The 12,906-nt window shown below is 35.6% G+C and overlaps 2 protein-coding genes across 5 annotated transcripts; one reads left to right on the top strand and one right to left on the bottom strand.

The window, feature by feature from the left end:
• The first annotated feature begins 2,741 nt into the window (after positions 1-2,741).
• Positions 2,742-8,420, top strand: LOC121261697 (VIN3-like protein 1). Of its 3 annotated transcripts, none has more exons than XM_041164182.1 (4): positions 2,742-3,324; positions 5,617-6,219; positions 6,756-7,066; positions 7,390-8,420. In XM_041164182.1, exons 2-4 carry the CDS (start codon positions 5,738-5,740, stop codon positions 8,205-8,207), a joined length of 1,611 nt encoding a protein of 536 aa, XP_041020116.1. In that variant the 5' UTR covers positions 2,742-3,324; positions 5,617-5,737; the 3' UTR covers positions 8,208-8,420. The 3 variants fall into 3 exon arrangements, with proteins under 3 accessions (XP_041020116.1, XP_041020115.1, XP_041020114.1); XM_041164181.1 differs by having other exon boundaries at positions 5,589-6,219; positions 7,393-8,420; XM_041164180.1 differs by having other exon boundaries at positions 5,589-6,219.
• An 809-nt stretch (positions 8,421-9,229) lies between these two features.
• On the bottom strand, positions 9,230-12,755 carry LOC121260905 (protein SICKLE-like). Of its 2 annotated transcripts, none has more exons than XM_041162981.1 (3): positions 12,553-12,755; positions 10,769-11,080; positions 9,230-10,059 (listed from the first exon to the last, which is right to left on the bottom strand). In XM_041162981.1, exons 2-3 carry the CDS (start codon positions 11,073-11,075, stop codon positions 9,353-9,355), a joined length of 1,014 nt encoding a protein of 337 aa, XP_041018915.1. In that variant the 5' UTR covers positions 11,076-11,080; positions 12,553-12,755; the 3' UTR covers positions 9,230-9,352. The 2 variants fall into 2 exon arrangements, with proteins under 2 accessions (XP_041018915.1, XP_041018916.1); XM_041162982.1 differs by having other exon boundaries at positions 9,230-10,056.
• Positions 12,756-12,906: the final 151 nt, after the last annotated feature.

Below are 12,906 nucleotides of genomic sequence, written 5' to 3'. Positions count from 1 at the left end.
TGGGAGTTAGAGTCTTGATCAAGTTGAAGTTGCCAGTTTCATGTGTATGCATCACAACTTAAATCCTTTTATCACGACTTTTTGATCCGTTGAGCCTCGAATCTCGATGGAAGTGGCGTTAGCCAGCTGGCTGGCTCTTTTTAAAGCACTCAGAATTATATATATATTTTCTTCATGCAATTATTTAAGAGTGATGCTAAATATAATAATAATTTGTATAAGTCGTATAAGTCGTATTTATTTTGAAAAAAATATGATTTATTATTAAAAAATTATTATTTTTATACGAATCTCATATTTACTCAATTTTTTCAAAAAAATTACGACATTTGCACATCTTATAATTACAAATCATTAATTAATTACTTAAGAAAAAATATATCCAACGTCTATTAATTATTATTCTTTCACCTTCCTCTTAGTTGGTGTCCATTGCAGTGTTTTAAATTTCGTACCATACCGGCTGGTACAGGTACTATATCTATTCCGTACCGGCTAAAATATTAGCTTGAATTTCGGCCTGTACCGGCCTATATTTCGGCCGGTACCGGCCGATATTTCGGCCTATGTTTTTTTTTTCATTTTTTCAAACTACAAGCATATTTTTTAACCCCCAATTCAGATTAGACTATTTATAATTTATATATATGTATTTATATATAATTTATTTATATATAGACTATTATTTTAGAATATAATTTATATATATATTTATATATATAATTTATTCATATATCGACTATCCCGAAACGTTATCCTGAAACGGTACCAGTATCGAAATATTTCGTTCTAGTATCTTGACCGGTACGGCGTCCGGTACGGTATTCAAAACATTGGTTCATTGACTTAATAATTAGATGATAAGTAATAAATAATAAATAATTTTATAATCATTTAATGTCAAATTAAAATAATGACAAAATGAATTGTGTATATACATCATTTCTCACTAATTAACATGCCTATTAAGTATGTTTTTTTGTTTTTTTTAATATAAGGGGTGAGGTATTTTGAACCCAAATTTTTTATTTGAAGAATTGGATCATATGTCATCAGTCAATCAAACTCTTGACTATTAAGTAAGTTTTTATGCGCTAATTAGTAAGACCTACCATACCAAATTTATGATCGTATGGGATGTGAAATAATGACAAATATTTACTCTATATCATATCATACTTAATTATATTCGTCCATGAGATACGGTTTAAATGTTTTCTCATATAATTACTTAAATGGTAGTCACTAAAATATGTTACAAAATAAATATAATTGAAAATAACACAATTTCAAAAGATAAAGAATATTCATACGATGACGAAACATAGGGAATTGATTTCAATACGCGATTTTTTTTTATCGTAAAATAAATTTAACATACTATATAAAAATACATCTATTTATAAATTTATTTTTATAAAATTTCTTTATAAATCTAACATTACTCCCGTTGTATTGATATGCACGGGCTCACTTTTAGAAAAGAAAAGAAGAGCATAAACCCAACTTGCCTTTCTTGTTGGGATTTCAACTTGAAGAAAATCGATCTCCACCAAAAATGCATACATATATTATAATAATAATAATAATAATAATAAAATTATCAGAATTTAGAAACCATTATTACGGGGATAGGATCCTCTCACTGGCAAGTCATCACTATTCTATCCGTGTCTTTTGATATATTCGAAACACTCTATAGACTTCCATCCCATCCGATATGTAAACGGGCTCAAGCCCAGCAAAGGGGGAAATAAAAGTTGAATCCGACCTTACTTTCAAAGCTGAGGTTATTTTTTATTTATATTTTGATAGAAAAGCTGAGGCTATTAAATTAGTTCATATTGTCGTATTAGTTTAGGATTGATTTGATTACATAAATTTAAATTATTTCAAATTATTTTATATAATTATTATAATTTTATTAAATTATCAGATAAAATATAATAAAAAATTTAATTTTTTTTAAATTTTTTAAAAAAATATATTATAATAATATTTTATTCGAAATTCAATAAAACATTTCACTGCAGAACATTCCACTGCATCACGTTTTAGCAGCTTGAGCTGGTGAATGTAGCCACGCCAACACATGTTTCTACTATATTTTTTTAGTAATGATACCATATAATATATTTTATAAAATACATGTCGCAAGATAAATGTATTTTTATAAAGTAATATTATTTTTATAAGATAGTTTATAAAAATATTCTTCATTTTAAAATATTATTGTGTAATACATTTAACATTAATTCAAGCGTGGTTCTACAAATACGGATATAGCACACGCGCTAATGGTAACTCATGACAATTATGTCTATAGTTTTATTATTTTTTTTATAATACTGTTATTTTAATATTTTTATACTACATATTACTTTTGTGACATAATTTGATTTATAATATAAATTTTAAAATTTAAATTTTATCAATCAATGATACGAGTAATGCTATATATATTTATATTTTTACTTATAAAACTAATTTTATTAGTTTTCTTTTAAAATTATTTTAAAATTTATGATTTTTAATATATCAATAATTAATACGTAGAGAAGTAAATTTTTTATAATTTTTTCTTACGTTTCAAATAGTATATTTTACACACCATCCTAGAAATATTCTATAATTTTTTTTTTTTATAATTTTAAAGAGGAAAAGGAAGTGTGGAGTGGATAAGGCCACGTGAGATATTGGCAAAGCATATATCACAGGTGTGGAGACGTAAATAAGTTCTACGGCAGTGAAGGAAGGACTCACGCAAATAGCACGAGAGGATCCCCGCGCCGTACCACTACCCACGAGACGAAAGACGTTTTTGTCTCACTCGCTCGTGGCTTTCGGAGAGGTGAAAACCCGAAACCGAAATCATCGACTCTATCAAAGTGAGAGCAACGCTGTGCGCGTGGGTGGCCTTTTACCCTACGAATGATGATGATATGAAATCATGCAAAATGAATAGCTCGAAAAGAGAAGACACCAACCCCTCGTAGGACTCAAATCGATTCATTAGCTCAGTTTTCATGGCTTGCTTTCTGATCCGCGTCTGCAATATATTCGTACCCTATCTCACATTCGTGTCCATTATTATTTTTTATTACTTATACGCCACTTTTGCCTCTGACTCTCTCCTTCGCTTCGAGTTATCTGCTTCATGAATTTCGTTTCTTGCATTTATTCTCTCTCTTTTGGACTTTAAGCCCCTTTTTTGTCAAAAAATATACCATTTAAATATAGGGTTTTCCCCCCCTTCCTTTTCTTTTTCGAGCATTATGAGCAAACCAGAAGAAAGGTTTTCAGGCATGGACTCGGTGTTCTCAGGTCGGTTCCCTTTTCGGCTTTTCCTGTTTTTCCTTTTTTTGGGTATTTTTTAGAGTTTCTGATATATGTTTGTGGCTTTACGCTCTTCCAATTGATAATGCTGAGTTTTATGCCTTTTAACGTTCTCTTGGACAATGCCTATGATATTATTAAACTTTTTTTCTTTTGCCTTTTGGGGTATTGTAAACTTTATCATTAGTGGTATACTTACTGTATGGTTGAGAATGTTTGTTGGGCAGTGTTTGAAATCTTCTGGGTTCTCTCTTTCACAGCCGTATAGTCATTTTTGGATTCTTCATAACGTATTTATTTTGGTGTTTTAACAAAAATAAAAAATATTTTGGTGGTGGTTTGGGTTCTTTGCTTCTGGCTTCCCACATCAATTATCAATCTTATACTCCTATGGTTATTTGCAAATGGATGGACAAAAGTGGGGCTTTGGTACATCTTAATAAAAGCCTTGATGGAAATAACCGTGCATGGGTATTAATATCAATTGCGCTATCAAAGTTTTATGTTTGTTTAAGTGTGTGTTGTATACGTGGGAAGAAACACATACGGCATTTATGCACGGATAGCTGATAAGTTGTAAAAGGTAAGATTAGGTTTTATAGAAAAAGGGAAGGACTCAAGCAAGGAATTTCTTATACGGGAGTACTAATAGCCAAAAACATCACCATCAGGTAACCGTTTGCTTCTTGAGGCTAGTTTTAAAAGTACCGAATAATTCAATTTAAGTGAATAGCGTAATTTTCTTAGGAGTCCATATGGAAATTTAAGATCCTGGCAATGTTATATGTTCCTTCCCACGGTAATTCTTACAAGAACACAAATTCATGGAGCACACATAAAAAATAGACGCATTTAAAATTTTGAATCGTAAATTCTAAGCTGCATATTGAATGAGAGATCGATTCGATTATGTTGAAGTTTCTATTTAGTTGCTATCTAAGCGATGTTTTTAATCAGGGTGTTGGAACTATCTTACACAGTTCACTCCTCCCAAAGAGAAAATAAATGAGTTTTGGCATCTAATAGATGTATCTAAGTTCTGATGTGAATGTGGTTTTTTCATCAGCATTGGCACATTTTAAGGTCATATTTAATTGTTTCAGCTACATTATTGGTGGGAAGTCAGTGAAATATTTCTATGGGAGGATTTCATTGAAGAAGTACTTGCTAATCAGAGATTTTGGCATGGTGTATAGGAAGTAGGCCAAGACTTTGTTATTCACCTTTGAACATGTTGTGGTTGAATGCTCAAATATCTTGTAGGGTTTGCAAATAGCAGGAATCCAGTCATACTCTACATAAATAGTCAACCGATCCGCATTCTTAACCTAGGTTTTAGTATGACTAATTCTATATGTAGCTGAAGCCTGCCTCTAAAATCAATGACAACACTTGATCTTGTTTTTAAATGTTTGCAGTTGACTTATCTTGTTTACCAGAATGAAAAAGGGTTGGTGAATTTGGTTATTAAGAAAAATGATTTATGAATTAAGGCGAGTTTCATGTGAGCGCTTTATGCCAATTGATCTTAAGAAAAATGATTTGCTAACACAGACATGAACAAAAAACGAAAAGGTTTCGGTTATTAAGAAAATTGATTTATGAATTAAGTGTAACCAGGTCAGGATATTTAGGCAATTAAAATGAGGACTCAACCTGAATGAGCTCATGTCCCATAATCTCCCGACACATTATTTGTATCTTAAATTTCAAAGACAAAACAATGCAACAATAGGAAGAAATAGTTAAATACAGCTGTATATATTACTCAAGATCATGTTCAAGCATGTGATGGTACTTTTGGGATCTGTTGGTCCTTTCTTCTTAATTGAATACCACATTTAAGAGAATAATTGTACACACACACACACTTGATTGGAGAGTGTGAATGAAAACATTAGGGGTTGTCTCAAGTGGTAAAGGCCTTGGGCTTGGGGGTATGCTCCCCCCAGGTCTAAGGTTCAAATCCCCTTAGTACAAACAATCTCTAGGGGCCATCTGACTGTGAGAGTTTTCTCTTGAATTATCCGAGGCGTACTTACGGGAAACTCCTTGCTGAGAGTCTGTGCACCTCCGGGACTAGTTGGGACAATGTTCCCGGACACTCAGTGCCAATAATAATAAAAAAAGTGTGTGAATGACTACTTTTTCCTTCATGGGTTTGTTGAGAATGTTTCAGTCATGTTAAACTTCTTCTAGACGTAACATTGGAGATGTGAAGATGAAATTATATTCCTTTTCTTTATTTGAAGGTTGTGCACTTGATCCTGTAAAATGTAGCCGGCTAAGCTTGGGAGAGAAGAGAGAGCTGGTCCATGGGATTGCCCAATGGTCAAAAGATGCCCCGGAGGTTCTTCGTTCTTTTACTCGTCCAGAGCTTCTTGAAATCATCTGTGCTGAAATGGGGAAAGAGAGAAAGTACACAGGATATACAAAATCTCAAATGATAGAACACCTTCTAAAGTTAGTGCTTCAGGATTCCGAGGGGCACAATTCTTTTGCCTTTTCTCCATTTAATATTAAATTTAAAAGGAAAAGGAACATAGGCCCACCTCAAATATTGACTGACCTAAATCATGCCCCTCTGGAAAACAATGAAGAACATATTAAAACTCTGCTGTGTCAGAATATTGCATGCAGAGCTACTTTAACTTTGGAGGATGCTTTTTGCAAAAGATGTTCTTGCTGTATTTGTCATTGTTTTGATGATAACAAGGATCCCAGTCTCTGGTTGACCTGTGATAATGATTTGTGTGGTTTGTCTTGCCATCTGGAATGTGCTTTGAAGCATGAAAGAGCTGGTATTTTGAAGAATGGGTGTTGTGAAAAGTTGGATGGACGCTTCTATTGCATTTCCTGTGGAAAAATCAATGGGATAATGAGGTAAATTCAATGCCTATGAACTGCTAGATAAATATTATTTGTTCTTCCAATGGGCTGAATAATATGTAGTACCAGATAGATGCAGTTGCAACCAGACCCAGAAAACCTAACTAATTGTTCACAGCTGTATAGCACATCGGCATTTTTTTTAATGTATAGCACGTTGAAACTAGTAAATATATAGGCAATGAAGCTGTCGGATATATTTGTTAATTCCTCAGCTGAAGAACCTGACTAGCCACTTACAAAAACATTTCTTGCAAGTGACCTGGTTTGTTCACATTGGTATTAAACAATACATTTCCAATTCAACTGCATTAACATAGTTGAATTAGATCTCCAACATGCATACTCGCAGGGGTCTGGCATTTTCTGTCCCTTTTATGTAGGTTTTAGTTTCCAGGCATCCTGCCAACTTAACTTACTTAAGGGTTAGGGATTAGAAATAGGGTTAACCAACACTACAAAGAAAAAAGAAGGATTGGCCAAGATACCACGCAAAAGGATTGGCCAACTGATATTTGGTCTTTTTACAGAACCTGGAGAAAACAATTAATTGTTGCCAAGGAGGCTAGAAGAGTGGATGTACTGTGTCTACGATTATCTCTGGCTCATAAGATTCTCATGGGAACGGCATTATACAAAGAAGTGCAGAGGACAGTGGAATCTGCAGTGAAAATACTGAATGATGAAGTGGGGCCTCTAGATCAGGTATGCACTAGTATGGTACGCTGCATTGTCAACAGACTCTCCTGCGGTGCTGAGGTCCAGAAGTTATGTGCTTCTGCAGTGCTATCTTTTGATTCGCTGGTTTGCCCCAATTATATGGAAAAGAAAGATCCATTTGGTAAGTTTCTTTCTTTTTTTGGCTTATCAAAAAAAAAAAAAAAAGTTTCTTTCTTTTTTTGGAGAATGAGAGAATGAGCTCTCAATTTTCTTATGAATCGTTTTGATTTAGCCTTCAAATGAAACTTATACAATATTGATCTTTGTTATTTTGGGCAGTCACGGTATTAAGTGGCATCATAACCATAGTTATTGAAAGTAGACGTACAGTCAATTTTTGAGTTTTTGAATCTGAAATTACAATGCATAATGCTGATACATAAGAAATCTTTTAGAATTTGCATTTATCTTTCTCCTGATGACATTTGGTTGAAATGTTTATAGCAGCTTGTCATATCCGGTTTGAAGAGTCCACCCCTACATCAGTGATTGTTGTGCTAGAATACGAAGACCATCTGTTAAATAACAACCCAGGCTGCAGACTGTGGCATCGGGAGTCTGTTATTAAGGACTATCCAGAGCAACCCACTTTCATTGTATTCAGGCCAGAGAAGAGATTCAAGATATGTCACCTCCATCCTTCAACAGAGTATCTCTGCAAAGTTTCTCTGTTTAGCAGCATTGGGGTCTTGGGTGTTTCAGAAGCTAAATGGGAGACACCTGCTCCAGGTGGGAGCTCTTTTACAGCTTTAGAACATGGAAAAGCAGAACATAGAATTATAGCTCAAAATCATCCTCAGGCGGAGTCAACTAAGTCTAGTAACGTTAAATCAGCATCCCCTGCGAAGCTTCAACCGTTGGTTGAGATTAACAAGAGCAAGAATGAAGGGTTTTACTCCCCACCTCCTTTCATTGAAGCCGTATCTCCTTCAACGCCTTGTAAATGCAGTGGAATGCGAGCAGTTCCAGATATGGGTTGTAAAAAGCGACCACAGGTTAGTGATTATGAACATTCTGTGCAAGTGGTCAGAGGGTTAGAGCATGAAGGGCACATAGATGAAGCTTTTAGAGTAAAATTTCTCACTTGGTTCAGTCTCAAAGCTACGGAGCAAGAGAGAAGGGTGGTTAATGTTTTTGTAGATGCTTTGCTTGATGACCCTCCCAGCTTAGCTGGACAGCTTATGGATACCTTCATGGACAAGATATGCTGCGAGCAAAAATCCGTTTCTAGGCATGGTTTTTGCTTTAGTTTGTGGCATTAATGCTGAATTAGGGATCTTGACTGCATGAAATTTTAGGAGGAACCGAGACAGGGTAGGCTTTTGCCGGCAAAACAGGAAAATATATTTGGATACATTTTCAAGCCAGAAAAAACGTGAAGCTCCTTGATTTATAATTTTATATTTCTCATAGTAGTTGATGTTTGGGCATTACAGCCACAGGTTAAAAAATAAATTTGTGTACATATAGAATGGCAGTTTGATGTTTGGTATATAACCACAACTTCTAACCTCACCTGCTATTTACCGCCGACTTTTTGTGGGCAATTCTGACCTCTTTCCTAATACCGTTTGATCAGAAACGTCTGTGACAATCTGACTTTATAGCACCGATTTTATTGCGTAGGGAAATGCTAAATGAACCGATGATGTGCACCGATGGTGCATTTTCAGTGCAAATCATCGGTCCCCATAGAGAAACTCTATTGCGTATTGACTTTTCCTGGAAGTTGCATTTACTTGCAGTCGGTAAATATGCAAGAAGGAAACCCTTATTGGCCAGACCGCAAAAATTCGATCGAATTGTCTTGAATGGAAGTGCTATATTCACATAAAAAAAATTCATAAAATAAAACTAAGAAATTGATATATCTAAACGTGATATATTTACTAAAAAACTTTACATGCAGTCACTTTTATATATTCTTTGTGTATTACACTAATATGATTGGCTGTATCATTTTTTTTTTAATATAAAATAACTGTTTTGGTTAATTACATCAATAGTGTGTAAAAAATATGCAAAAAGTGACTGTATGTAGTAGAATTCATATTTATTATATCTGTTTTACAGAAAAAAAGAGATTTTAAATATTTCTTTTAGTATACTAACTGCAAAGGGAAACTTTACGGTGGCCAAAAGAACTTACAAAAAACAACAATCAACTCTCCATGCTGGCAAAATATCAGATAATTTACTCAGAACTTTAGTGATAAATACATGCGATTGCAAATAATACAATTTCTTTAAACCTCCTGAAAGAGTATATTAAACTTTTTTTTTTTTTTTTTTGGGCGAAGGCGCCCAGACATCTAATAGACGTCTTTTTTGCATTCCTGCTTCTCTTTCTGGTTAGCCATCCTAACAGTAGGGCCTAAGCGTAGCAAAAGGCTCGCCAAAGCAACTGTCATGTACTTGCTCCGTCATCAACAGCTTCTTTAAACGAGTCAGCCAAGTACTCCGCTAAGCTTGGTTGATTACTTGACTTATTTAAAGCTTCTGAAACTCTCGCTTTTTTTGTGCTATGAGATTTTGTAGTCCAATTCTTGGACGAGTCAGGGGTGTTCAAGTAATTCACAGAAACATGCATGCTCTGCCACATAACAGGTTTCGAAAACTTCCATGGGTCTTCCAACATGGACTCGTTGTAAAACTGCTCTGGACCCAGCGATCGGCCTGGTGCCAAGAAACGAGCATGAGAACCCCGTCCTTGTCCACTACTTTGTCCCAAACCAGGGCTCCTGCTGCTGCCATACCAGCTACTACCACCTCTTCCAGAAGTAGGGTGAGGACCACCACGCCCTGAACCAGGGCTTGGACTGTGGCTGGCCCAATAACCCCTGCCTTGCCCGGTGTTTGAATAAGGGCTACCTCTTGGTCCAAAGCCAGGGCTTGGAAGATGGCCCCCTCTAGATGGATTAGATGAAGAACTATAGCTAGTTGGGCCGGTGGATCCATTCCAGAATTCAGGAGTTTGTGGATGCATAGAAACAGGACTGGCCGTTCCTACTGGGCTTCGATGAGGACTGGCCATAACTTGTGGTTGATACACTATCTGGTTCGGTGACCAATTACTCTGAATTTGATGAGCAAGAGATGGATTCCTTGGTCCTGCTATATCAAAGCAAATGAAAACTGAGGGGGGAGAGGAAAAGGCAGCTCATTGTAATCATACAAAATTCTGGGCATTATTGGACTAATAACACTAATTGGATTACACTACAAGAATCCCAATCTATTACTCTCATTTGCAACTAAAGAATAATCCTTAAATACATGCATACCTGCATACATATATCAAATGAACTTCAAAATAAGATATGCACGCACGTATATACAATATTTGCACCACGACATACATTAGGTCAGTGATTGGGTTAAGTTGCTTCAGCTTTCAAATATTTTCCTATTCCTACGTCCCAACTGATGGTATGCTCTAATAACCCATGTTCCATCTCTAAAAGTGGCTCTAAACTAGGCCATCAAATACTCAAAGCGCCAGCATAAAAAAAAAAAAAAAAAAAAAAAAAAAAAAAAAAAAAAAGCATAGATTTAGAAAGAAAATGGTTCATTTCCCCTAATAATCAAATGCTCTAAGAACCAGGAAAAAAAAATATATATTTACAATGAAAATGGTTTCATTCTCCCCTAATACAAACACATCTCATCATGTCAATTCACACAAAAGATAACATTCATGGATCAGGGAAAAAAAACTATAAGAAAGACATGCGTGCCTATAAAATATGCATCTATTCATGTGGAGTAATTTGATGTCATTCTGCGACCATAAGAGAGGACAAATAGTTCATAGATAATTTACCCGGAAGAGAAGGTGAGAACCGTGACATAGGAGAACCATTATTTCTTGGAGAAGAGAAACAATCTGGTCTGATCTGATTACCAGCTTTGCTGCTCTTCCTGCTATCGGAGAATGCTGACATTGGGTCCGTGTAAAAATCAAACCTTGGAGCATATGACTCCCGCACTGCTGTAGTTGCAGTTTCAACCAATGGATTGGAGAGGCAACCAGGCATTCCAGAACTTTGAGCATTATTAGGAACTTCAGCCTGATCAGCTTGCGTACGCATTGCTTTTAGTCTTTCTCTTCGCTTTGCTGATTCCTCCATTTAACCTGGCAATCAAAATAATGGTCACAATTCATCCCTATTAATCTGGTGGGGCTTCTTCGTGTTGAGCCTAGCTCTGTTTATGTGCAGCCCAGTTTGATGACCTAACCTGACAGAGATTCGTTTGCGATTTTTTAGTAGATTTTCAATGAGGCTTGGGCCGTCGTACCTGGCAAAAATTTTGACCTGTTTTTTGGCTCTTAATCCAACCCGACCCACTAATTAGGGTTTACTATATATTGTATTAAATCCTTGTACAACCACTGTATTGTATCTTTGATTTTCATCTAAATAAAGTCCTTTGCAGCTTCGTGGATGTAGGCACGTTGCTGAACCACGTAAACCTTGTGTCGTGTGTGATTGATTCTACTTTTTGTTTTACTCTCTCTCATTGTTCCTAACAAATCCCTTGCTTGTCTGACACACTTGTAAAAACTCAAACTTATTGGAGTGGATAAATCTCGAAAATAGAAACTGATATCTAAGTTTATGACGTAGACAGCATGGTTTAACACATGCTCCACTTAAAGCCCTATGGGCCTACCTATAGAGGTGGGGTTGGGGGGAGATCTTTAGTTTGGAATTGGCCAAGCAAAATAAAGAAAGAAGAAGGGCAGGTAGGAGGTGGGTGTTGTCCATGCGTGGTAAGTTTGTTTTGCTAGCGCTACGACCCCTCAGTTCTTAAATACAAATGTTCCATATACAACAATAGAAGGGATGAACTCATGAAAGCATCTTATTGGTATCACGGAGTGACGAGTCATACATAACAAATGCTACATCAGAAGCCACGGCTGTCTTTGCCGTGGAATAGTTCCAAACCCAAACCCATGGATTCCATAACTACTGCGGATTGTCAAATACCACTAGACTGATCCATTGTGGATATCGGCCAATAGAGGTATCATATTTGTAAATACCGTCAATATCAGACCTCCAAAGAACTGGATAAAAATCATAACATTAGGGGCTAACATGAAATTCCTTCTTATATGTATTCGCATTGCGTAGTGCATAGGACCTTAGTTTTCTAGCTGGAATATAAGCGATATAACGATTATCAAAAAAACATTTTTTGAAGGTTTAAGTAGTTAACGCACTTGTCACAAGGAAATGATAAGCTGAGTAGTTGACACAGAAGTAAAATAACATAAACTTCAACATACTTGCATATGGGTAGCGAAGCTACCTATAAGAACCCTAAAGAAAACCCAATTCGAACATTTCAAACACAAAAAAAAACCCACCACAGGTTGCATGAAGAAACCTTAAAGACTGATCCAATTTCTCGCCAGGAGAAATTCAAACAAAATACCACTGCTTTAAACAGCTAAGCGACAGGTGAAACCATAAGGATTGGTGAAATCACGATTAATTCGCACGGATTCGAACTATATAAACAGGAAATAAGGAATTGGAGGCGGAAAGCTGGAAAATTCGCGGATGAAGATGGGGGTTCTTTTAGCAATTAGCATACCTTGAAGCTCAGAGATAATATTAAGCTTGAGTTGGCTACGGCTGTGCTGGATCTCGCCGTTTATAGCTGAAGCACGTATGGGTAGCACCCGTGCATCCGTGTAGCATAAATGGAGTGAGTCGCCCCCTTCTGGAACCGTTGCTGAAGAAAGGTCGCGGAATTTTATTTTTGAGCCTCGAGACGAAGTTCAAATGAAACGGCATTCTCCCGTTCCTTTAAGAGCATTTTCATTGGATGGACAAAATGGATCTTCAAATTTTAATTAATATAACATGAATTTATATTTATCTATTCTATTTAAATTTAATTTTTACGTTAAATTATTTATTTACTCTTTATATAATAATAAAATAT

This window comes from Juglans microcarpa x Juglans regia, chromosome 4D (genome assembly GCF_004785595.1).
Source record: "Juglans microcarpa x Juglans regia isolate MS1-56 chromosome 4D, Jm3101_v1.0, whole genome shotgun sequence".
Lineage (NCBI taxonomy): Eukaryota > Viridiplantae > Streptophyta > Magnoliopsida > Fagales > Juglandaceae > Juglans > Juglans microcarpa x Juglans regia.
The sequence above is the reverse complement of the archived record's forward strand: the minus strand, read 5'-3'. Positions and strand labels throughout refer to the sequence as shown.